General features: G+C 40.6%; 1 protein-coding gene and 1 non-coding gene across 3 annotated transcripts; both read right to left on the bottom strand.

The window, feature by feature from the left end:
* Window positions 1-3,102: 3,102 nt before the first annotated feature.
* On the bottom strand, window positions 3,103-19,690 carry polr3e (polymerase (RNA) III (DNA directed) polypeptide E). 2 transcript variants are annotated; one of them, XM_028568550.1, is made up of 21 exons: window positions 19,520-19,690; window positions 18,582-18,682; window positions 17,193-17,243; window positions 16,953-17,030; window positions 16,757-16,872; window positions 16,404-16,486; window positions 16,030-16,137; window positions 15,245-15,294; window positions 15,021-15,140; window positions 14,752-14,837; window positions 14,276-14,320; window positions 14,073-14,164; window positions 13,622-13,742; window positions 13,430-13,511; window positions 13,232-13,291; window positions 11,586-11,743; window positions 11,268-11,329; window positions 10,707-11,170; window positions 7,698-7,775; window positions 4,650-4,772; window positions 3,103-4,552 (listed from the first exon to the last, which is right to left on the bottom strand). In XM_028568550.1, exons 2-21 carry the CDS (start codon window positions 18,618-18,620, stop codon window positions 4,496-4,498), a joined length of 2,073 nt encoding a protein of 690 aa, XP_028424351.1. In that variant the 5' UTR covers window positions 18,621-18,682; window positions 19,520-19,690; the 3' UTR covers window positions 3,103-4,495. The 2 variants fall into 2 exon arrangements, with proteins under 2 accessions (XP_028424351.1, XP_028424352.1); XM_028568551.1 differs by having other exon boundaries at window positions 19,651-19,686.
* A 149-nt stretch (window positions 19,691-19,839) lies between these two features.
* On the bottom strand, window positions 19,840-19,921 carry trnal-aag (transfer RNA leucine (anticodon AAG)). Its single transcript has one exon. It is a non-coding gene; the product is annotated as a tRNA-Leu (tRNA).
* Window positions 19,922-20,047: the final 126 nt, after the last annotated feature.

Here is a 20,047-nt window from a genome sequence, read left to right as displayed (position 1 = left end):
AAAAAGAAACTGCTGCAAGATGAATTATTGTCTTCCAAGTTCAAGAGCGAGTCTTTGGAAAGACTACTTACAGCAGCACATGAAGCTAACTAACTCTATACTTTACACGTATGTTGTTTTTCGCCCAGAAATGGTGATCGCCATGCAATGGGGTTAAGAGATGGGAGCAATGCAGGAACAAGAAGCACCAGCTCGTGTCTCAGATGTGGCTCATTTTTGCACAGAAACACCAGTGCCTGACCCAGCCGTCTCTACTGTGCACTCACTCTACCTCACTTTGCACAAACAAGCTCCCGAGGAAATCATTTCTGGGTCTCCTTTTCATAAGCTGCATCAGTAACGTTTTATTCTACGGGTCCCAACATTTCCTGTAGTTCACTAAAAGGATGTCAATTTACAGAAAGGTTCCTGGAAAAGACGTAAAGATGTAATTTGGTGCATGCAGTGAGAAAATGGAGACCGTCCAATTAGTAAACTTCCAAATAATAATTCATTTCATTGCTGGTGTAACCTAGAAAGTGTTTTAGTCCATGCACAGCAGGTCAGTTGAACATTAAAAAAAAAATTGGAATACAATTAGTTAACAAATTAGCCTGGGAAAACCCTGACGAACTTCCCGGCAAATTTGGGATTTGCTCTGCAAGTCAGTCTGGCCAAGAGCCCATTCAAACCCATTTTTTTCCAAATCGAGGCACCAATCACAACCGTTGAGGCGGGCTTTATACGATGACGATAGCGCAGCGATGGCGAGCAGCTTTTTGTTTACATTCAACATGACGGCCACCGAAGCGCAGCAACCCGTTGATGCCGCTGTCGCTGCTACGTCACCACGATCGTTGGTCTGATTGGTTGAAGGACTATCCAATTGCGCCCAGAGGTATTTGAGCGGCGTCCGTTGGTGACGCCCCCTTTGGAAATGGGCTGTGAATGAAGCTTGCCCAGACCCACTCTGTTACAACTGAGAAGGGTCTGGTATCAGCCAGACTACTAACAAATACTAGTTTCCAATTCAAGTCCTCTGGAAGTCAAACTAATTTAGGGTTGAAACTTTTCCATTACTGATTAACCTGTCTCTTTTCTTTTAAATTGATCATTAATTCTATAAAATGTCAGGGAATAAAAAAGAAAAGAAAAAAAAAAGCCCAGCATCAGTCCAAAACCCAAACGTGCATTCAATTTACAACACGTATTCAATACTAAGAAAAGAAGCAAATATTCACATTTTATAAGCTGCAACCAGTATTTTTTGTTGTTGCATATCTGATGAAAGAAGTGTCTTAAATGATTCATTGATTATCTAAATTTTTACTGATTTATTTTGTGTTGATCAGCCAATCACCTAATCACCAACTATTTCAGCTCTAATTAACGTTGTCACCTCCTCGAAAGTTATCAGGAAATTACAGATCCATAAAATAAAATGTTATTACTGTATCTGCTTTTTGATTTGTTTACTGAACTTATTTAACTTTTTAATTTATTTTTTTGTTTGCAACTATGTTAAAAAAAAAAAAAAAAAAAAAAAAAGTACCTTTCTTGGTGATAGTTTTGCCTGCGCCTATAAGAGCGATAAATGCAACTTGTTATATTGGTGAAGGAGTTTATATCATTACAAGTTTGGGATTCAAGGTGCTCAAATATATATATATATATAGGATTGTTTTTGTAATTGTAACATTTATTTCTCAAAAATGATACTTGATTATTGTACGATTAGGTTAGATGACTGTGAGTGAATGTTATATTAAAGGGAAAAATTGAGGTTTACCAAAAGATTAACTCCATGTACTTGACAATGTAGCTGCCTCCTGATATATCATATGTCACGTTTGATTAGAAGCTTTTTCTCAGCAGCACTTCTGTTGCTTTTTGCTGCCTGACGTTTGCGTGTCCTTAAGCTTAAGACCGTGCACACGATTTGTCTATAAAATCACATTGAGATGCACTTTAGAAATCGCACATTATCAATACTCTTTTGACACTTTACATGATTGTCATTGTGTAGTTATAAACAAGTGTCCTGAATAATCTGCAGCATGTACGATGTGTTTTCACCTGTTTCATGATTGGACCTCGTGGTTTATGTCTGAGCCATAAAACATGAAGCAAGCCGAGACAGCAGCATTGTGTCTTTTTTTTTTTGCCGAGTCAGTCTGTTGGAAAATTTTATTAAACGTCATTTATAGACTATGCCACTTGGACATCATAAACCACTTCTAGAATGATATGATACAGTTTATAATCTGATGTAATAAAACTGCTTTGATGTCAGCCATCCAGACACACTATTGCACTTTAAACAAACTCAACACGTCAGCCTGAATAGAAAACTACGGCAACAAAAAAGAATCATTAACAGTTCAAATTAGAGATGTGGGCGCCTGGTTAGCTCACCTGGTGGAGCAGGTGCCCATATATAGAGGTTTACTCCTTGACGCAGCAGCCGCGGGTTCGACTCCAACCTGCGGCCCTTTGCTGCATGTCATTCCCCTTCTCTCTCTTTCAAGTCTAAGCTGTCCTATCCAAATAAAGGCCTAAAATGCCCAAAAAATTATCTTAAAAATTATACAAAATTATAGCATATAAAAAATAAAAAAACAAACGTGAGGTTATGTAAATGTTACCAGCCTTTTCAAAATAAGCAGAAATCCAACTCTTAGTGAAGTGTTTTTACTGTGAACATGGCAATTGCACACCAACACTTAAAATGTATTTCTGATTTTGTACGTCTACATTTGTGTATGTACTTTGGTTTTTTTTTTTTTTTTTTATAAGACGTTACAGGTTTCTAGCACACCCTCATGTATTTTTGTATTTCTTCAATGTAATTTGTTTATGTCCTGTGAAACAATGAAAACTAAACTAAAAAAACGTTAGTAATAAGTACGGAGAGGAAAATTGAACTTCAACACGTTTTGGTTTGAATCAAACATCATGAGACCATATTTCTTTAAGCATAAGGAACAGTTTTCACCAAACATGAATTTTACACTTTATTATGTCTTCAAAAATAAATGAATAACCTTACTTATCCAGGATCTGACATTTGGAGGGTCCCATACCCAACTCCAACTGGCGACTATAATAACAAAAGAAGAAAAATCAGACAGGTGACAATGTTTATTGAGCACTGTAACAAGCCAATGAAAAAGAAATACAGCAGCCATTGACGATGTACTACTACATTTCCACTCTTGAAGGTTTAGAAGTATTTCAATGAGGATCAAAGCATTAATGTTCCTGTTGTGTGTATGAATGGGAGGGACTTTGTCTTGTGAGGCACTTTTTATATGGAGGCTCAAGATAGCAGCACATGGTGATACACCAGCGTATCCATAGCAACAACTCCCCCATCACTCCCATAGATGGTAGTCCAGCGTTTATACCAGACCGACAATCCGGTCCATCAACACATCCGTTCCACTTTGTTTGTACAAATGGATTAAAGTCCTAACAGATTTTTGATCAAAATATGACAACAATAATCTTATTCGAAATTGCATCTTTATTGGCTATCATCAAAATCTGTCTCTCATGAAAGAAAAACTATTTGAAACTGTACATTCAACCAAAAAAAAAAAAAAAAGAATAATACCTCAACATCAGCCATTTAATCCACTTTTTCCTCAAACTTTATATTTTAGTAAACTTTCCAAATGTGGGAAAAGCCACATTAGATGTAGCAGTTTCCAGGTCTATGATTGCCAAAAATATGAAGTGATTTCAGTTGTACATGAGCAAAATGACCTCAGGGACTTTTTAAATTTTTTTCTTCTTCTTTTTGTTTCAGGTTTGCTGACTCATGAATTTGGCAACGTTTCTTCAAGTGTCGCAACACGTTTTAATTAAGCAACTGTATCATCTGACCTTAAAGCTCAGCCCTTTCATCCGTTTACTGAAGGTGGAATAAATACTCGACTCAGTTGATATTTTTTAAGTCAGGTAAAGAGAAAATGTGTTAAATTAATGGATGACAAACAAATCAGATTTTCTAAACTAGGTTTGCTTTGTTGATGGTAGGATAAAGTCAATTGTTTTCCCTGGCAAAATGTACAAATCAGGAGTAAAAATGAAAGCACTTTGAGCCACGTTTGCTTTCAATAGTAAACACCATCCTGATCTGGTAAAAGTTTAATTCAAAAATAACCAAACATGAGGTCCAAAAACCGTATATATTTCGCTGTTTCTTCATTCTTTTATATTGATATACTCCTCCTCAGACACTCCAGCTCTCAGTGTGGGTATGTGAGGAGTTTCTATCCTCCGCGCTGCATCAGAGTGCTCCTGTCTATGCCAGAAATGCTTCGGTTGAAAACGAGAAAAGCTTCTTGTTCTGAGCCGACGGCTGACATCTATTGTCCTCCAATCGCCCACTCTTAGAGCTTGGCGAGCTGTGATTGTGATTGGCTCTCATCTCTCTGGCTGCCCTCCCACTGGACACCCGGGAGAGGATTTGATTGGCTGACGGTGACCGCAGGGGAGCAGGCTCTCAAGGTCAGGACGGTATTGTTCCCTTGAGGTACCACATCCCTGCGTGGCTAATGCAGCACTCCTGGAACCAACAGATGACAGGTTAGAGCAGTGTTAAAAATAAAAAACAAACCTTCTTAAAAAAAATAAAAAAAGGTGCATGTTCAGTCTCATCTCACATGGAGCAGCCGGTCGACGTCCGCCTTAGGGGCGTCTCCAAACTCCTGGGCCAGTCTGGTTTGTATCGCGTTCCTCCTGACCTTGTAGTTCTTGGTGAAGAGGTCATATAGCAGCCGACGTTGCTGCAGGAGGAAAAACAATTAATTTAAAAGGAATAGTACGCCCGTTTGGGAAATACACTTATTTGCTTTCCTGCCAAGAGTTAGGTAAGAAGATGGATACATCTCAGCCAGCAGGGTTAGGGTTAGAGATAGCCTGGCACTACCCACAGTCCATAACCTTTTTATTTAAATTTTTTTCACTCCTCGTTTTTGTACAGATTAAACAAACAAGTTGTAAACTAGCGAGCTTTAGAGGTGGTGGTGGTCTCCAGTCTTTAAGATGAATAGGGATGCATGGAATCCAGGATTCGGCTTCGGCCGAATATTAGGCTTTTTGACGGGGTAGAATATTTTTCCACCGAACCGAACCCTACGCTTGCGCTACGCTGGTCGAGGTAATGACGCCGCCGTTGATTACGGGAAGGTGTTCACGTAGGTGGAGCGTTCAATGCAGTAGGCTGTGAGAAAGTGAAAATAGAACTTGTGAGCAGAAAAAGTGTTGTTTGGCAGTACTTTCAGTCAGAAGGCCATTCAAGTCCAGCTACATGTTCAATTTGCAATGCTGATTAGTCTCGTGGTGGCGAGGACCCTAGACAATACACAACATCGCCGCTGTTAAGACATTTGCGTATGAAACATCCAAAAGAATACGAGTTGTGGATGAAGGAATCTCCAGACAGCAACTTCAGGTACGGCAAAGGAAGGACAGTCTCAGCTAAAAACTGGTGTTAACCAGACAGTTCCTCTCCCGGGCTGTCAGCTGTTCTCTCGGTAAATCAGTCTTCCTACAGCGGGAGCGGAGCGACCGAACGGCCGGCTGCTGCTCGTTAGCTTTCTAATTTCACCCACCCAACATGCCTTCATCATACACTGGTTAGCGAAAATTTGCCTAACAAAATTGTCACTCAACTACCGACAGTGATGTGAATTCAACATTAAGTTGTTACATTTAACCATTTTAGAGGCTGTGGTAGGGCTGGGCGATATATCGATATAAAAAATATATCGATATATTTTTAAATGAAATATGGAATTAGACCATATCGCATATATCGATATAGTTCAAATGTGATCCTTGCTCCCATAGATATATACACAGATGTCGCCTTGAGGTTCTAAACATACGTCAAAACCGCCGCCATCTTGGAACAGGGGTCCGAAGCATTCAGATCAACGCTAAAGATGCCGGACTTTTGTACTGCTTAATTATGTTCGATAGAGGAAATGAAAAGAACAAACAGCAATGAATAACATTTAACAGGTGACAATGTGTTTTATGATTATGTATGCCGCCCGACCAGCAATCTGAGCTCCGGCGGCAGCGGGAGGCGGAGAGCTCCGTGGCGGCCGCAGCGTCTCTTCCCGGGAAAAACACAGCTTTGCCTCGCTGCTGCGCTGGGTCCCCGCTGATCCAGATCGGACCAGCCAAAGACAGAGTGGTGATCGGTAGGATCTTACACGTAGTCCAGGACGACCTGTATGTCGATATCGGGCGGAAAGTTCCACTAAGTTTGCCGGGCGGCAGGCGGACGGAGAGAAGCTACAGCGGGCAGCAGAGACCGTCTGCGGCTGCAGGATCTGGAGCTCAGTGCCCGTTAAAATTACACGTAACGCATAAATACATACAGAAATAAATAGTGGAGGAATGAGCCTGGACATTTCAGTCTGTTTTAAACTTCACCTTGAAGCAGAAACTCTTAGTTCAGAAGGGTGAAGTTTCCGTTTGGACTCAGATCTGTGAACCGATCATAATAAATATTCTTTGTATTAACACATTAATTAGTTTCTTTGTTTTGTAGTCGATAGTTCATCTTTTAGTTTACTTAAGTGGAAGCAGTATCAAGTGGAAGAATGGGACTATAAACCTAGGCTTACAGGCATGAGGCATTACATTTTGAACAAAGTAGATTATATTAATATCAAAAGCTTAATTGACCTTTGGAACGAATCACAAATATGGAGCTTTGATTTCAAAAAAGGTACTCCTGTTATACAGTATTTAGGTTTACATTTTATTGTTATTTGAACAGCTGAGCATTTAATCATGAACCAGGTGACGAAACCGGTTTATTATTTATTTGATTTTGCAACTGTTTCTATGAAACTACTTGTGACATGTCATTTGATTTTGGCTTTGACTGAACATTTGCTCTCACTTTGCGGAAAAAAATATCGGGATATATATCGTATATCGATATTCAGCCAAAATATATCGGGATATGACTTTTGGTCCATATCGCCCAGCCCTAGGCTGTGGACGTTGTTTACTTCATTAATGCGTTTACTGTGTTAATGGACTGAGGATGGGAGTAGGATGAGGTATTCGGCAGAATCTTAACCAGTGGATTCAGTATTTGGCCAAAGCCCAAAAATCTGGATTCGGTGCATCCCTAAAGCTGTCTACAAACTCAAGCTTCATACTTGGCGTACAGGTATAAGAGAGGTATCAATCTTCTCATCTAACTCCCTGCAAGAAAACAAATAGACCTATTTCCTAAAATGTGGTACTAATCCTTACAGGAAACAAGCAACACAAAGGGACGACCAAACAGTACCATGTTTTGTCTGAAGTCATCTTTTAACAGAGGAAGTCTAGTGCAGACATTTGCAGCTAAAATGCATTTATTACCACAAAGCTTCAACCGCCATTTCCTACCATTTCCTGATGAAGTAAAAGAAGAAAGAAACACATGGTGGCTGACAAATAGAACCGTGCCCTACTTTTCTCTTTGATGTTGACTTGCAGTAATGCAACTAGTAGAGCATGGCACACGTTGAAATATACTGCATGTGGTTTCTAAAATTCATGTGAAATTCAGTGCTCACTGAAGGCTTCGACTTTTCGACGGTTTGGGGCTCGTTTCAGCTGCAAAAGTCGACACGCAGAGACGAGTGACAAGAAGGATGCTGTAAAACTGCTGTTAACTTGTTCCAAAAAGTGTTTACCTTGTCGAATTCCTCTCCAGTCTCCCACAAACCAAACACCTTCTGTTCATCAGGGGCTGCTGTGGTCTGAGCAGGAAACTAAAGTTAGAGGGAAACAGCCATGTGAGAAAAGCATTTAACCAGGAGGTTACAAGTTCAAATCCCTGAACCTGCTAAAGCTAAGCCATGCTCCTTCCTCTCTCAACATGCACAATGGAGCAAAACACACGTCAGTAAAGGTTCTCAGCAGCAGTCAGAAACTAGAAGATTGCGTTTGGATTGGCTCAAATTTTTATCCATCCATCCATCCATCCATCCATCTATCCATCTATCGTACAGCTGTGCGGTCGAGCTGCTGCTATGTCGGGTGTGTCCCATAAAGACGCTGAAGGGTGACCCAGTCCACATCACTAACTGGATGTGTGACGGTTAAGACAGACAAAATTGTGGTGGGAAAAAATACTGGGAACTAAGCAATCGGCCTGTTCCGAACAGGCACGCGCTCCAAACGGGCACTGTACTTTCATCAAAACCTTGACTCAAGAGCAATTTTATACAGCATGGCTTTTCTTTTCTTTCAGACACTTCATTTGTCTTTTAATTTGGTCTGTTGACAAAATGCCAAGCCAAAAACAAAAAGAGGCCGAGCACTGCTGTGACCAGAAGGACCAACAGTAAGGAGGATTACAATCCAGACACAATTTACTGACTCAAAACTGATCTATGAACATTCAGACTTTGGAACAATCATTTTCACAGGGGTGTGGAAGGCGACTCGCCTGATTCCAGATCTGCCTGCGTTTCAAAACAAACTGGCTTAGTCCCTTGCTGAGCAGTAATGAGCTTCGCTTTGAGGCTAATATGCATTGCATAACAAAGATGGCGTCCAGCCATATTCTCCTCTACGACAGTTAAAATCCTCTAATGTCAACGATACAGATTGGATAAAAGCTAAGCCAGGACAGGGCTGGTCCTGGCAGGAGGCCTGGCTGCTTAATGAAACAAAGGATGTGGCCCCGCCCTACGAGCAAACACTACATCAAGAAAAACACAGCTACAAAAACAGTGACAACCGATTACACCCATCTATACATCAAGACTTAGTCCAAACTCAGAGGACAGATCACTACACTGCAAACACACTGAGGTATCAGGTGGCCCCTGGAACTTAATGGGAACTTGAGAAGCAGGTTTGCGTCGCTTCAGTGCATGTACTGCTTTACAAGCAACAAAGCACTCAATGGCAAAATGACCGTTAATGTCGTTATTCTATGTGAGAAAACTGATAGCTGCATTCAAGATGAGAACCCCCTTTATTCAGCTGCCACAGGCAGTTCTAACTAGACAGGAACCAGAGTAGCAGCAGCTCTTAACCCAAGACAAAAGGGGGGAGTCATCTCAGCATTTCTAAACCTGATGTGCAGGTGAAACAGAGGACCACTCAGTTGTGCTTGTTCCTGAAGTGCAGGCCTTTGATCAGAGTTGATTTTAGCAGAAATCTAATAAAACTGCTAATAACTACTAATGTTTGAAAACTCACAGCTAAACCAGTCATAAAAAGAATTATATCAAATTATCTTGCAGTGGCTAAAAAAAAAAAAAAAAAAAAAAAACAGCTTTCTTATTCTTGCTCATTATTGATTTGCCTTACGTCTATGAAATGTCAGAAAATAGTAAAAATGCTTATTATAATTTCTCAGAGCCCAAAGTGACGTCTTTTAACGGCTCGTTTTGTGCACCCAACACTTAAAAAAAACCAAAGATATTCAACTTGCTTTTATATATGAAGGGGGGAAAGCATTAAATCATCACACTGTAAAGTAGGGCTGGGCAATATATCAATATTATATCGATAACGTGATACGAGACTAGATATCGTCTCAGATTTTGGATATTGTCATGACATAAGTGTTGTCTTTTACTGGTTTTAAAGGCTGCATGACAGTAAAGTGATGTACTTTTCTGAACTTACCAGACTTTTCTAGCTCTTCTATTATTTGCCTTTTCCCCACTTAGTCATTATATCTACATTACTGATGATTATTTATCTAAAATCTAAGTGTGAAGATATTTTGTTAAAGCACTAATTGTTAACCCTAGAATATCGCTGCCATATCAATAGAGGTATTTGTTCAAGAATATCGCGATATCTGATTTTCTCCATATCGCCCAGCCCTATTGTAAAGCCATCAAGTTTTTGTAATTTTTGCTTTAAAAAAGAAAAAAGAAGACTGAAATGATATATCAATTAATAGCTGCCAATTAATTTTCTGTTGATCAGCATATTGATTAATCAACTTCTCATTTCAACTCTAATTGTGATAGAAAGACATTGTAGAGTTTACTGTGCAGCATTGTGCTAGGGCTGGAACTTATTTTCCAATAATCAATACACAAATTATTTTCCTATTAATTGTTTTATTCATGCCAAATCTCCCTAAGCCCTTGATGATGTTTTCATGCCGTCGTTTCATCTGACCAACAACCCAAAATGTTCCTGTTTACTATCATATAACGTTAATAAAAACAGAAAATATTCGTATTTGAGGATGTAAATTTTGTCTTTTTTCCTTAAAAAACAATTGCTTAAATTTTACAGAAATAGTTTGCCGATTATTTTTATCCCTCAATCATCTAATCACTAGCGCCAACTGCAGTTTAATGAGCAAGTGTCAAAATGTAAAAAAAAAAACTGTTGCTGCCATTCAGAGTTGTAAATTCCTGCCTAAAAGCAACAGTAACCATTGTGCGATGTTTTGACGCCTGATAATCCTTCAAACTTCATTTTTTGGTTCATATATCCTTACCGATACATTTTGCAACATGCTCACATTAGTGCAACAGCCGCTTGCAAAACACTTGTGTTTTGCAAGACTATTGTAAGCCTGTACACAGCCAGCGACAATACTATTGCACCCAAATGATACAACAAAGAAAGATTTAGAGAAGTAAGAATAATAGGAGCATCCAGTGAAAATGAATTGGAGTTTTAGATCCAAAAGACAGTAGAAATCCTGTGTGAATACTCACAGGCACCATTATCTGTTTGCACTGGCAGAGCAGTATGGCATCCTGTAGCATGTGGTCTGAGATGGAGGGGAAGACGCTCCGTCCCACTGGCATGGAGGCCAGGTGGAGGTTAAACAGCCTCTTGAACTCATTCAGCGTCAGTACAAAATGCTTCTTGAAAGTCTTTATCACAAAGTCCTGCAGCTCCAGGGACGCTGTGTTGGCGGGGCTCCCTCCGTTACCGTTAGTGTGATCTAAGGCAGGTGAGGTGGCACTGGGGTAACCATTGACAGAACCGTTGGGTATGGAGGAGGAGGAGGAGGTGTCCATTGGTTCGTCTTCACGGTCACTGAGGGGTTCCTGTTTGACGTGGACGCTGCTTCCTGCCCGTCTAGCGTTCAGGTCCTTCTGTAGGGACGACTGGTTTCCCTGAGCACGCTCCTGAGCCATCTTCAGACGCTGCTCCCCGCTGACATGGACAGGCTCTGGAAAACAACACCCAGACATCAGCTCATGCAAGATCATTTCTGCAGAATGTTTTAATTTGTAATTGAAAGGTGGCCGTAAAATACAACTACACACCAGGCTGAGGGGAATTCTTTGGCATGAAGTCTTCTTTCGAGAAATTAAAGACCTTTTCCAACCTTAAAAAAGGAAAGACAAGAGATTGGTACAACCAATCTACAACCATCTAAGAACATTTAATAACACTTCTATGATTGACAAGAACAACCTGGTGAGATGGTGCAGATTCTTCAGCTAAAAAACATTCTTCCTGCTTCTGTGTGTGTGTGTGTGTGTGTGTGTGTGTGTGTGTGTGTGTGTGTGTGTGTGTGTGTGTGTGTGTGTGTGTGTGTGTGTGTGTGTGTGTGTGTGTGTGTGTGTGTGTGTAAAACCTACTTGCTCTGGATGCCAAGCCACAGCATATGTTGCCTGTGGGCAACATCTGGGTGTTTCTTAATGAAGTCTCCGTCAGTAGGCAACAGGAACTCCCAGCCCCGGTTGACTCGAGGAACTGCCACATGCTCCAGGAACTCCTTCACATCCTCTGGAGGAAGCTGATAGAAGACAAGAGGAAAGTTGTTAGTTCCGTTTACCTGAATAAACTGTAGCCTCAAGGTTAAAAGAAGCGTTGAAAGACACTCATGCTCAGGTGAAGCTTCTCAGTATTTTAACAACCATGGAAGACTGCGGTGGCACGGAGCATCTCCAGGTGAACGAGTTTTGTTTGTGTTGCACTTGCACAAAGACAAATGTATTTGCTTGGACCGACGACGACGTGGAACTGTTAGGCGTAATTTATAGCCACTTTCCGACCTAGAACGTAACTTTTAAGCTTTTTTTCTCGTGTTCCGACTGGACCAATTTGGGGATTATTAAGTTCCTCTGGCCGCAGTTCCTGTTACTCTTTCAGCTCCTACTTCAGGGCAGGGTCTTTTCTCTTTTCCGCATAGTGGTGGTTAGATGGCTGTGTTATAATAACAAAAGGTCAGTTCCTATGGCCACTTGGCCAGTGTGAATGCAAATGGAAAAAAACGATTTGGGGGAAGAGTAGTTAGTAGAACTGTTTAGAAGTGGACTATTCCTATAACTACGTTCCTGTAACTACTTGGTCGGAAAGAGGCTTACGTTTCTGCGATAAATCTACGCCTTGGCTACGTATGTAGGTATGTGGAGACACGGATGCTACGCTGTAGCCTGACGTGCACCTCTCGAAACATTTAACTACACGTCGTGGCGATGCACGTCACTTGGCCGTGGCTTGGTAGCGTTGCATTTCCCCCTACTCATGTCCTTGTTCTCCTTCTCCATAAACAACATGAAGCAGAGGATTAACTTTTCCTGCTGCAGATTTCCCACCATGGTCAGAAAGCACAGGGGAGACACTGTGTTTCTCTTACTATGCCTCTAGAGTGGGTACTAGCTCCGAAGCTAATTACTGTCAATCTCTCACTCACTCTAACACACACATACCAGCCCTGGAATTCTCTTAAAGAGATCGACGCACACACCAAAGCACAAGTAAAATCTTCAGGCCACTCATGTAGGCTACGGCGAAAGCTCTGCGTGGAGCCTCCGCAGAACCATAAATCACGCTTTACTGTAAGGTATGACTGAAGGGGTTGCCTGTGTCGTCAATTCTAAAAGGTCTCCGTTTCTGCTCGTCCATACAACGCAACCCCATAATTTTCAAACCTAAACGGAGGAAACAGTGTTTCCAAATGTCTCCATTTTAGGAGTTTGAAAACACCGGAATGGTGTGGACGTGAGGCATAAATGTAGCAAAAGATATGAGTTTTAAACAAAAACGTAGTAGTGTGGATGTAGCCTAATTTACCATGAAAGCAGCCTCTATATTTTATTTTGAGGCTGAGTGCCTCAAACAATTAGAGTTTTTCCCTGCTAGCTTGCAATTTTCAATCATTTTCAATAAGATTACACAAAATGGACGTGCAATCTGTTGGGCTCTCTTGAGCTGTAATTACCAAGCAGGAACAACAACGTCATTGTCAGTCATTATGGGAGTATGGTCCTGGGATGCTTACTTTGATGATGGATGCAATCTCCTTTCTCATCACAGAGCGCTCCAGAGTGAACCTCCACATCTACAACAGAAACAACTGAGTCACTGTGACTTGAAACCATGTCGACCACATACAAACGCATTATCAGGCACTGCACGTTTATTGGTTTAATTTGGGTATTCATTAAAAAGGGGGAAAAAAGCAGCAACAGCAGCTCACCACAAAGTCCCGACCACGACAGAGCACTTCAGCAGGGACACCACTGTGAGGACTGCAGGTGTTTTTAGGATACAAAACATCACTGCAGAAAGGAGAACATACAGACACATCACTTAGCTGCCAGGTCTGTGAGTTTATTGTGAAAGATATAATCAAAATCTTCATTTTCAACACGGTGACATTTTCTCTTACCTCTTGACAACCCAGTTGCCCTGGACCAGCAGCGCCACCTGTTGGATGCATCGCAGCGTTGCGGTTGAGTCTGTGCCAGAGGCGAGCAGGCCCATCAGGTTAGCAAACGGCATCACCTTGACTAAAAGAGATATAGGAAATATATATATAAAATAAAACAATAAAAAAAACGCTCAGCGACAATTACCACAAGCCAAGAAACTAACAGAAACCTGCACTTCTGTTTGGATGCATTAATACTAAGGAGGATAATGTTGTAAACTACACATCTGGCATCAATACAGATGCTTTGTCGCCCCCATCTGGTACAGAGAAAAACGGCATTGGAAATGTGGACCGACTGATCTGCCATTCATGTATGTCACAAAATATCAATTTCTAGAAAACCAGATGTTGCAGCCCTACTATCTGACAGGTGTGTGATTAGCTTTGTCTTGACGTGTTGGCCTACCATTCTTCATCAGGGTCTTGACTTGCTCTCCCAGTGGCAGAGTGCGGAGTTGAGCCATGGAGAGCACATTACTGGGACCAACTGGCTTCACACTGACGTACAGAAAAACAGAGACGGGGAAAACGTCAATGAAGCATCTCTGATATTGTCTGATATCTGGTTTAAATCTCAGAACTTTTGTTAGAAGTGTGAGTAATACTTACACTTTTTCCTCTGCAAGAGGGGGCATCAGCATTGCCAGGTACTCTCTGCAAAAATAAGAGTGAGCATGTAAAGAGGAAACGACATAAGGAGGACAAGAGCTCTAGAAGAATGAAACCAATCGCCTGGAGTCCTGGTAGAAGATATAAATCAATATAAGCTAAACATCTTAAGAGAGTGGCATCACAGGAAATCAGTTCTCACCAACGACTAGCAGACATTAACGGAAATCCACATAAGTAATATTTGCAATAAGACCAAACAAATACTCATATAGATGCACCATAAATCTACAATGCAACATAAATCTACAAAGCAATCTGAAGTCAGCATGTTATTTTAAAGTGAATGACTACAGACAACCAGGGAAGACAACTCTGGCTTTGCCAAAAGATTATCTCAGACTCCAACCAAGACATAATCTAGACTCTCGGTCAAAGTCATGAGATGTATTAAAATGCCATTTGTTGATACTCACTTAGGAGTTTTGACCAGTTCAGAGTTCTCTGAGGCGTCCACTGACTGGCAGAACATGTACTGCCTTTCATGCTCTGAACGCCCATCCTAAATTTAAATAACACGACAAAAGACAAAAATGATGGTGACAAAAACTCCTGACAACAATGCAGTGAGAGACCGCTACAATACAACACAGCACACTACTGGTGATGTCACTAAAGTACAAGCTCTATCACATTTGCCCCCAGACGAACAATAAGGTACCCCAATGATGAGTGCTCCCCCTACCTTGACACCGTGGTAGTGTAGGTGAACCCAGGGTTCCTCCGCCTGCTTCTTCTGGAGGAACTCATACGACTGGATCCTTCTCTGCCGAGCCTGCTCTGACTCGGGACGAGCAAACCTCACCTGGAGTGGAAACAAATGCAGAATTTGGTTTTAGAAATTAGGGGTTCACACTGACACATAAAGTCAGCGTGATCATGAGTTTGTGTGTGTGCACAAGTCTTCACCGTAATGGCCTTGGCGTCCTCCTCAGCCTCATCCTGGGAGGAATCTCCACCTGCAGACAAAAGACTCTGGTTATTTAACAGTCATCAAACCTGATTGACCAGTTAGAACAAAGATTACAGCCCATTTTATTTTTTCTCAAAAAGAAACACGCAAAATGTGAGCCCTGCTGTAGGAGCTCAGGGTTGCAACTAACGATTATTTAGATTATCAATTAATCTGCCAATCATTTTCTCATATCATCGTTTGAGGGGATCGCCTTGTGTTGTCTGAACATCAGGTTTTTCTGTTTAGAATTATATAAAACAAAGGAAAGCCACAAATCATCACGTTTGAGCTACAAGCAGACAATTGTGGCATTTTTGCTTAAAATATCTAGATCAAAAATGTTGCAGATTCATTTTCAATCATCTAATCCATTAATCAACTAATCAATGCAGCTTTAAAAAGGCTATGCATTTTTTAGATTCTAATGTTACTAGTCATTGTTTTATACCAAATTATGTCACGTATTAATACATTTATCTTAGATATTGTGTTAGTGAACGACAAAAGCTCATTAAACCAGTAAAAATTAAAATATCATGATCTTCTGTTATTTAACAAAAAAAAAAAAAAAAAAAAAAAAAAAAAAAATATATATATATATATATATATATATATATATATATATATATATATATATATATATATATATATATATATATATATATATATATATATATAGTGTGGATATTTTCTATCCACACTAATCTCTCATTTATTTAATTTTGAAAAACAGACACACCTTCATTGGCGGCCTCCCTCTCTCTGGTTTTGGTGTCAGCCTTGTCCAGGTACGAGAAGCTCGGTCTCATCTGGAGGATTCCCGTCAGAGGTGTGACGTGAAGCTCACCTGTTGACAAACAATAAAACAACGCTACTTTTGGTGGTGGATTGTGGACTCGTGTTAGCGTGTCATTAAGTCGATCATACTGACACATTTGGTGATCTTCAACCTAGACAGTAAAAATGTGCGACGTAACTTAACACAGATAAGAAGAAAAAAACCACTGATAAATACGAGTGACCTTTGTGTATTTACAAGCAGCAGCTAACGGGGTTAGACAAAACATAAACACAAGCATGGTGCTAAAGTGGACTACAGGATCAGATCAAAACCTTTGCGAAACACAGCAGCAGCATATCTGGAGGTGTTGGTGGTGGCCTGGATGGAGCAGAAGGTCTGTTTATCCATCATTTTCCTACAGGAGAAAGTAAGAGAAGAATTTTCAGGCCAGAGACCTAACTGACTAAACTAATTAACTTCATTCCCAAAGTCCTGATGAAATTGTTCAAACATGTTTTGGAAATACACTTATTTGATTTCTTGCCAAGAGTTAAAGATTGATACCACTCTTGAGAGCTTTTACTTTTAAAACACTGGTGGTGAGTCATAACTAGCTCACACTGACCAATGGACAGTAACATACAGACAGGTGACTGGCAGCGTTGAGGTTTAACAGGAGACATACGCTGAATAGGTGTTGGTTTCGTCGTACGTCGTGCCGTCCACATTCAGAGCTATCTGCTCTCCTTTGCTACGACAGTAGTTTGGACTCATTGCGTCGATTGCCATTTCCAACTCCACCTGTATTATGGAGTGGTACAAAAAAAACATTACACACATTTTCTACGCTGATGGATGATAAAATAAAAGCCTTTTTTTACCCTTTGCTGCTTGGGTTTGATCTTCGCAGATAAGTGGTTGACATCATCGTAGGTCATAGTGGATGGTCGGACAGGGTACTGTGCCAGAAAAAAAAACAGTAAAAGGTGATTAGTGAGTTGACGCTTTGAACCTTACACATCAATCACACTGAGGGAAAAATAAATAAAAAAAGAGTTGCGATAACTTATAGAAAGAGAATTGTACTCATTAGCATTAAGTAAAACAAAGGAAAATGTTACCTGGAAAAGATATAGCTTATCTGCAAGGCTTTTGGCAAGATACACATCAATCTAAAAGAAAGAGAAACATTGTTTAAAGGTTTTGTCTGACTATAAAAACTCTTGTGAAGAACTGGTAGATCTTCTCATTTACTAAAATGTGTGTAATTGTTTCTAATGCCGTTTGTGTGTGCTTGTGTGACTGTTTGTGTTTTGTTTTGTGTCTTATTGCTCGATTCCCACTGCGATACATTAACGAATGTGTCCCGGAGCAAGACACTTAACCCCTAGTTGCTCCAGAGGCATGCAACCTCTGATATAAAGCAATTGTAAGTCGCTTTGGATAAAAGCTTTTTTTTTTTTAAACCTTTATTTATTCAGGGAAGGTTCACTGAGAGGCAGCCTAGCTTTTGCAGGAACGCCCTGATCGCATTCACACAGTTACACATTCATACCTGGAAGCTCAGTCTGATCTGCTGGCCACTGAGCTTCTCCACTGGAGCAGTTGGGGTTAAGGGCCATGCTCAAGGGCAAATGAGGGAGGCTCTTTCACTTTCCCCACCCAGTTCCTGTCGGTCTGGGGATTGAACTGATGACCTCCCGGTCACAAGCTTGCGTCTCTAACCTTTACGCCACCACCGCCCAAAATGGAAAAGGCATGTAATGTAATATAATGTAATGCCTCAAAAGAGATCTTGATCTTATTGAGATTAAGAGTTGAGAAATAATTCAGATTAGTGCAACACTATCTATAATCCACAGCCAACATATTAAACAGTGTCAAAATGTCCTGTATCACATGGATATCAATGAGCCTTGCATTAATAACGATCTTAAATTGATTATATATTTAAGGACTGTGCATGCACACAAATATAACAATACAGCAGCCTAACGGAAATTATATCTGCCAGAACTGACAGACAAAAACAAATTTAAGGTATAAGGTTGATGTTATTCTGTATTTGTGTAACTGTAAACAAATCCCCCCCACAGTGCAGGCTAATTTGCTGTTCCTGAAGATGTAAAACTTAAAAAAATTGTGTGTGTGTGTGTGTGTGTGTGTGTGTGTGTGTGTGTGTGTGTGTGTGTATATATATATATATATATATATATATATATATATATAGTTTCCTGGGTGCTGTAGTCTTTAACATACGTTACTCAAACAGGAGTAAATAGTGCATTTGTTGGTGACTATTTCTCACCGTGGATTAATATATATTTAGTGAGAAGGTAAAGTTCCAAATAAACTACATTTTTGTAATGATGAAGCCACATGCCTCCCAGTGAAATGATGTGGCTCATTAAAGAGTTTTTAGACAACAATGGAAGTCTTTGGGATTCATTGTGGGTTAAAATATCTCCAACCTTATCTTTTTTTTTTTTAACTTCGGCCAACAGACATACCTCCTCTATAATGGGGTCATCATCATCCCCGCTCGCCATATTGATGTGAACTGAGCAAGGAGAGGAGATGAAACAGGAGCAGCAGATCTCAGAGATCCAACCTGGAAACAAAGCAACACAGAGTTACAGTAACGCATTGTACAGCTAAACATCACTGTTGACAGGTCGTAATAAAGACAACAGATGACAGGTAGCGTGTGCATTAACAAGAACAATGTGATTCCGCAAAGTCAAACCCAGATTCATTACAATTTTATTTCAGGATTGCTAGCCTTCATGCGATCTGTAGTTGAGGGTCTGTTTTCAATTAACCCCAAAAGTTAAACACCCCAAAAGTTAGCCCACGGCCAGACCATGATCATGCAGTCTGTCAAGTGATGCGATCACCGACACAACCAGGTAGGTCTCACATGATGCAAGGCAATGCAATCAACGTTGAATGACTGCTCTTCATGCAAACACTGAAGCAATCGTTACATATAGCTAACACGTAAAAAGCCGATTGTTATAATACGTATTACAGGCAAGTAACGTTATTCGTATGAAAAAAAAAGTCACATTACAGGCTAACTTAGCTTGACTAGCAAGCTAGCAACAACCCCTTCAGCCACTTATCACAGGCCTGCACTACACTGCGGGTTACATTTTAATTATGACATGAACAATATAACGTTACACATGTAAACGAACGCATGACAAAAAGCAACAAGCGCAACTTTTAAATTCCCTGTAACGTTACACAAACGTATAGCTAAGCAACGAAACCAGCTAGCTAACATGCAGGTAGCCGGTGATAAGTAGCCTAGCCAGGCAATTTTAGCCTAGCATTAGCAAGCTAGCTTGGCGTGCTAACATGCAAGTCAAAATAACACACAGTAAAGTCACGAAGCGCCTGTTTTCTTTCATAAAACAACATCCAGACTTGATTTAGCGCTCACCTGCACACTTGACGGTACCGCTGTAGCTACCTCATCCGTGTCTAAACAGTCCAGAAATGTGGTGCGTAGAGATGTAGGAGTAGTGTCTAACTAACTCGGTCTGCTGAAGTCTGTCGGTGTCGGTAGCTTACCATGTTGACTCTGCTCCACACTGACACGTGGGGAGGAGCGCGTGCCCATAATGCACAGCGAGACCAGCTCATCTTTTAACATTATATTGAACAGCTTTTTTAGCAATTCCAGTAGAACTTCATTTACCGTATGTATATTTGCATTAATTATGTGGTAAGTATATTTGGCAGAGAGGTATGAAAAGATTATGGCAGCGGTGGGATTCGAACCCACGCCCCCGAAGAGACTGGAGCCTTAATCCAGCGCCTTAGACCGCTCGGCCACGCTACCTTGTCTAGCTATTAAAATGGGCCGTTTTCTAATATTTAACAATGAGTCAAATATGGACAGCATTTTTAAGATCTATTTAATAAAGTAATACCTCACCTCGGAGGGCTCCAGGGTAATAATTAATAG

This window comes from Perca flavescens, chromosome 21, assembly GCF_004354835.1.
Source record: "Perca flavescens isolate YP-PL-M2 chromosome 21, PFLA_1.0, whole genome shotgun sequence".
In the NCBI taxonomy this organism is placed as follows: Eukaryota; Metazoa; Chordata; class Actinopteri; order Perciformes; family Percidae; genus Perca; species Perca flavescens.
The sequence above is the reverse complement of the archived record's forward strand: the minus strand, read 5'-3'. Positions and strand labels throughout refer to the sequence as shown.

Coding starts and splice junctions, on each gene's coding strand:
- polr3e (XM_028568550.1), bottom strand. CDS start 18,620: ATGGCGAGCGGGGATGATGATGACCCCATTATAGAGGAG. Junction 14,838..15,020: donor TACACTACCACGGTGTCAAG/GTAGGGGGAGCA, acceptor ATTTAAATTTAG/GATGGGCGTTCAGAGCATGA. Junction 11,744..13,231: donor AGATTGCATCCATCATCAAA/GTAAGCATCCCA, acceptor GTCTTCTATCAG/CTTCCTCCAGAGGATGTGAA.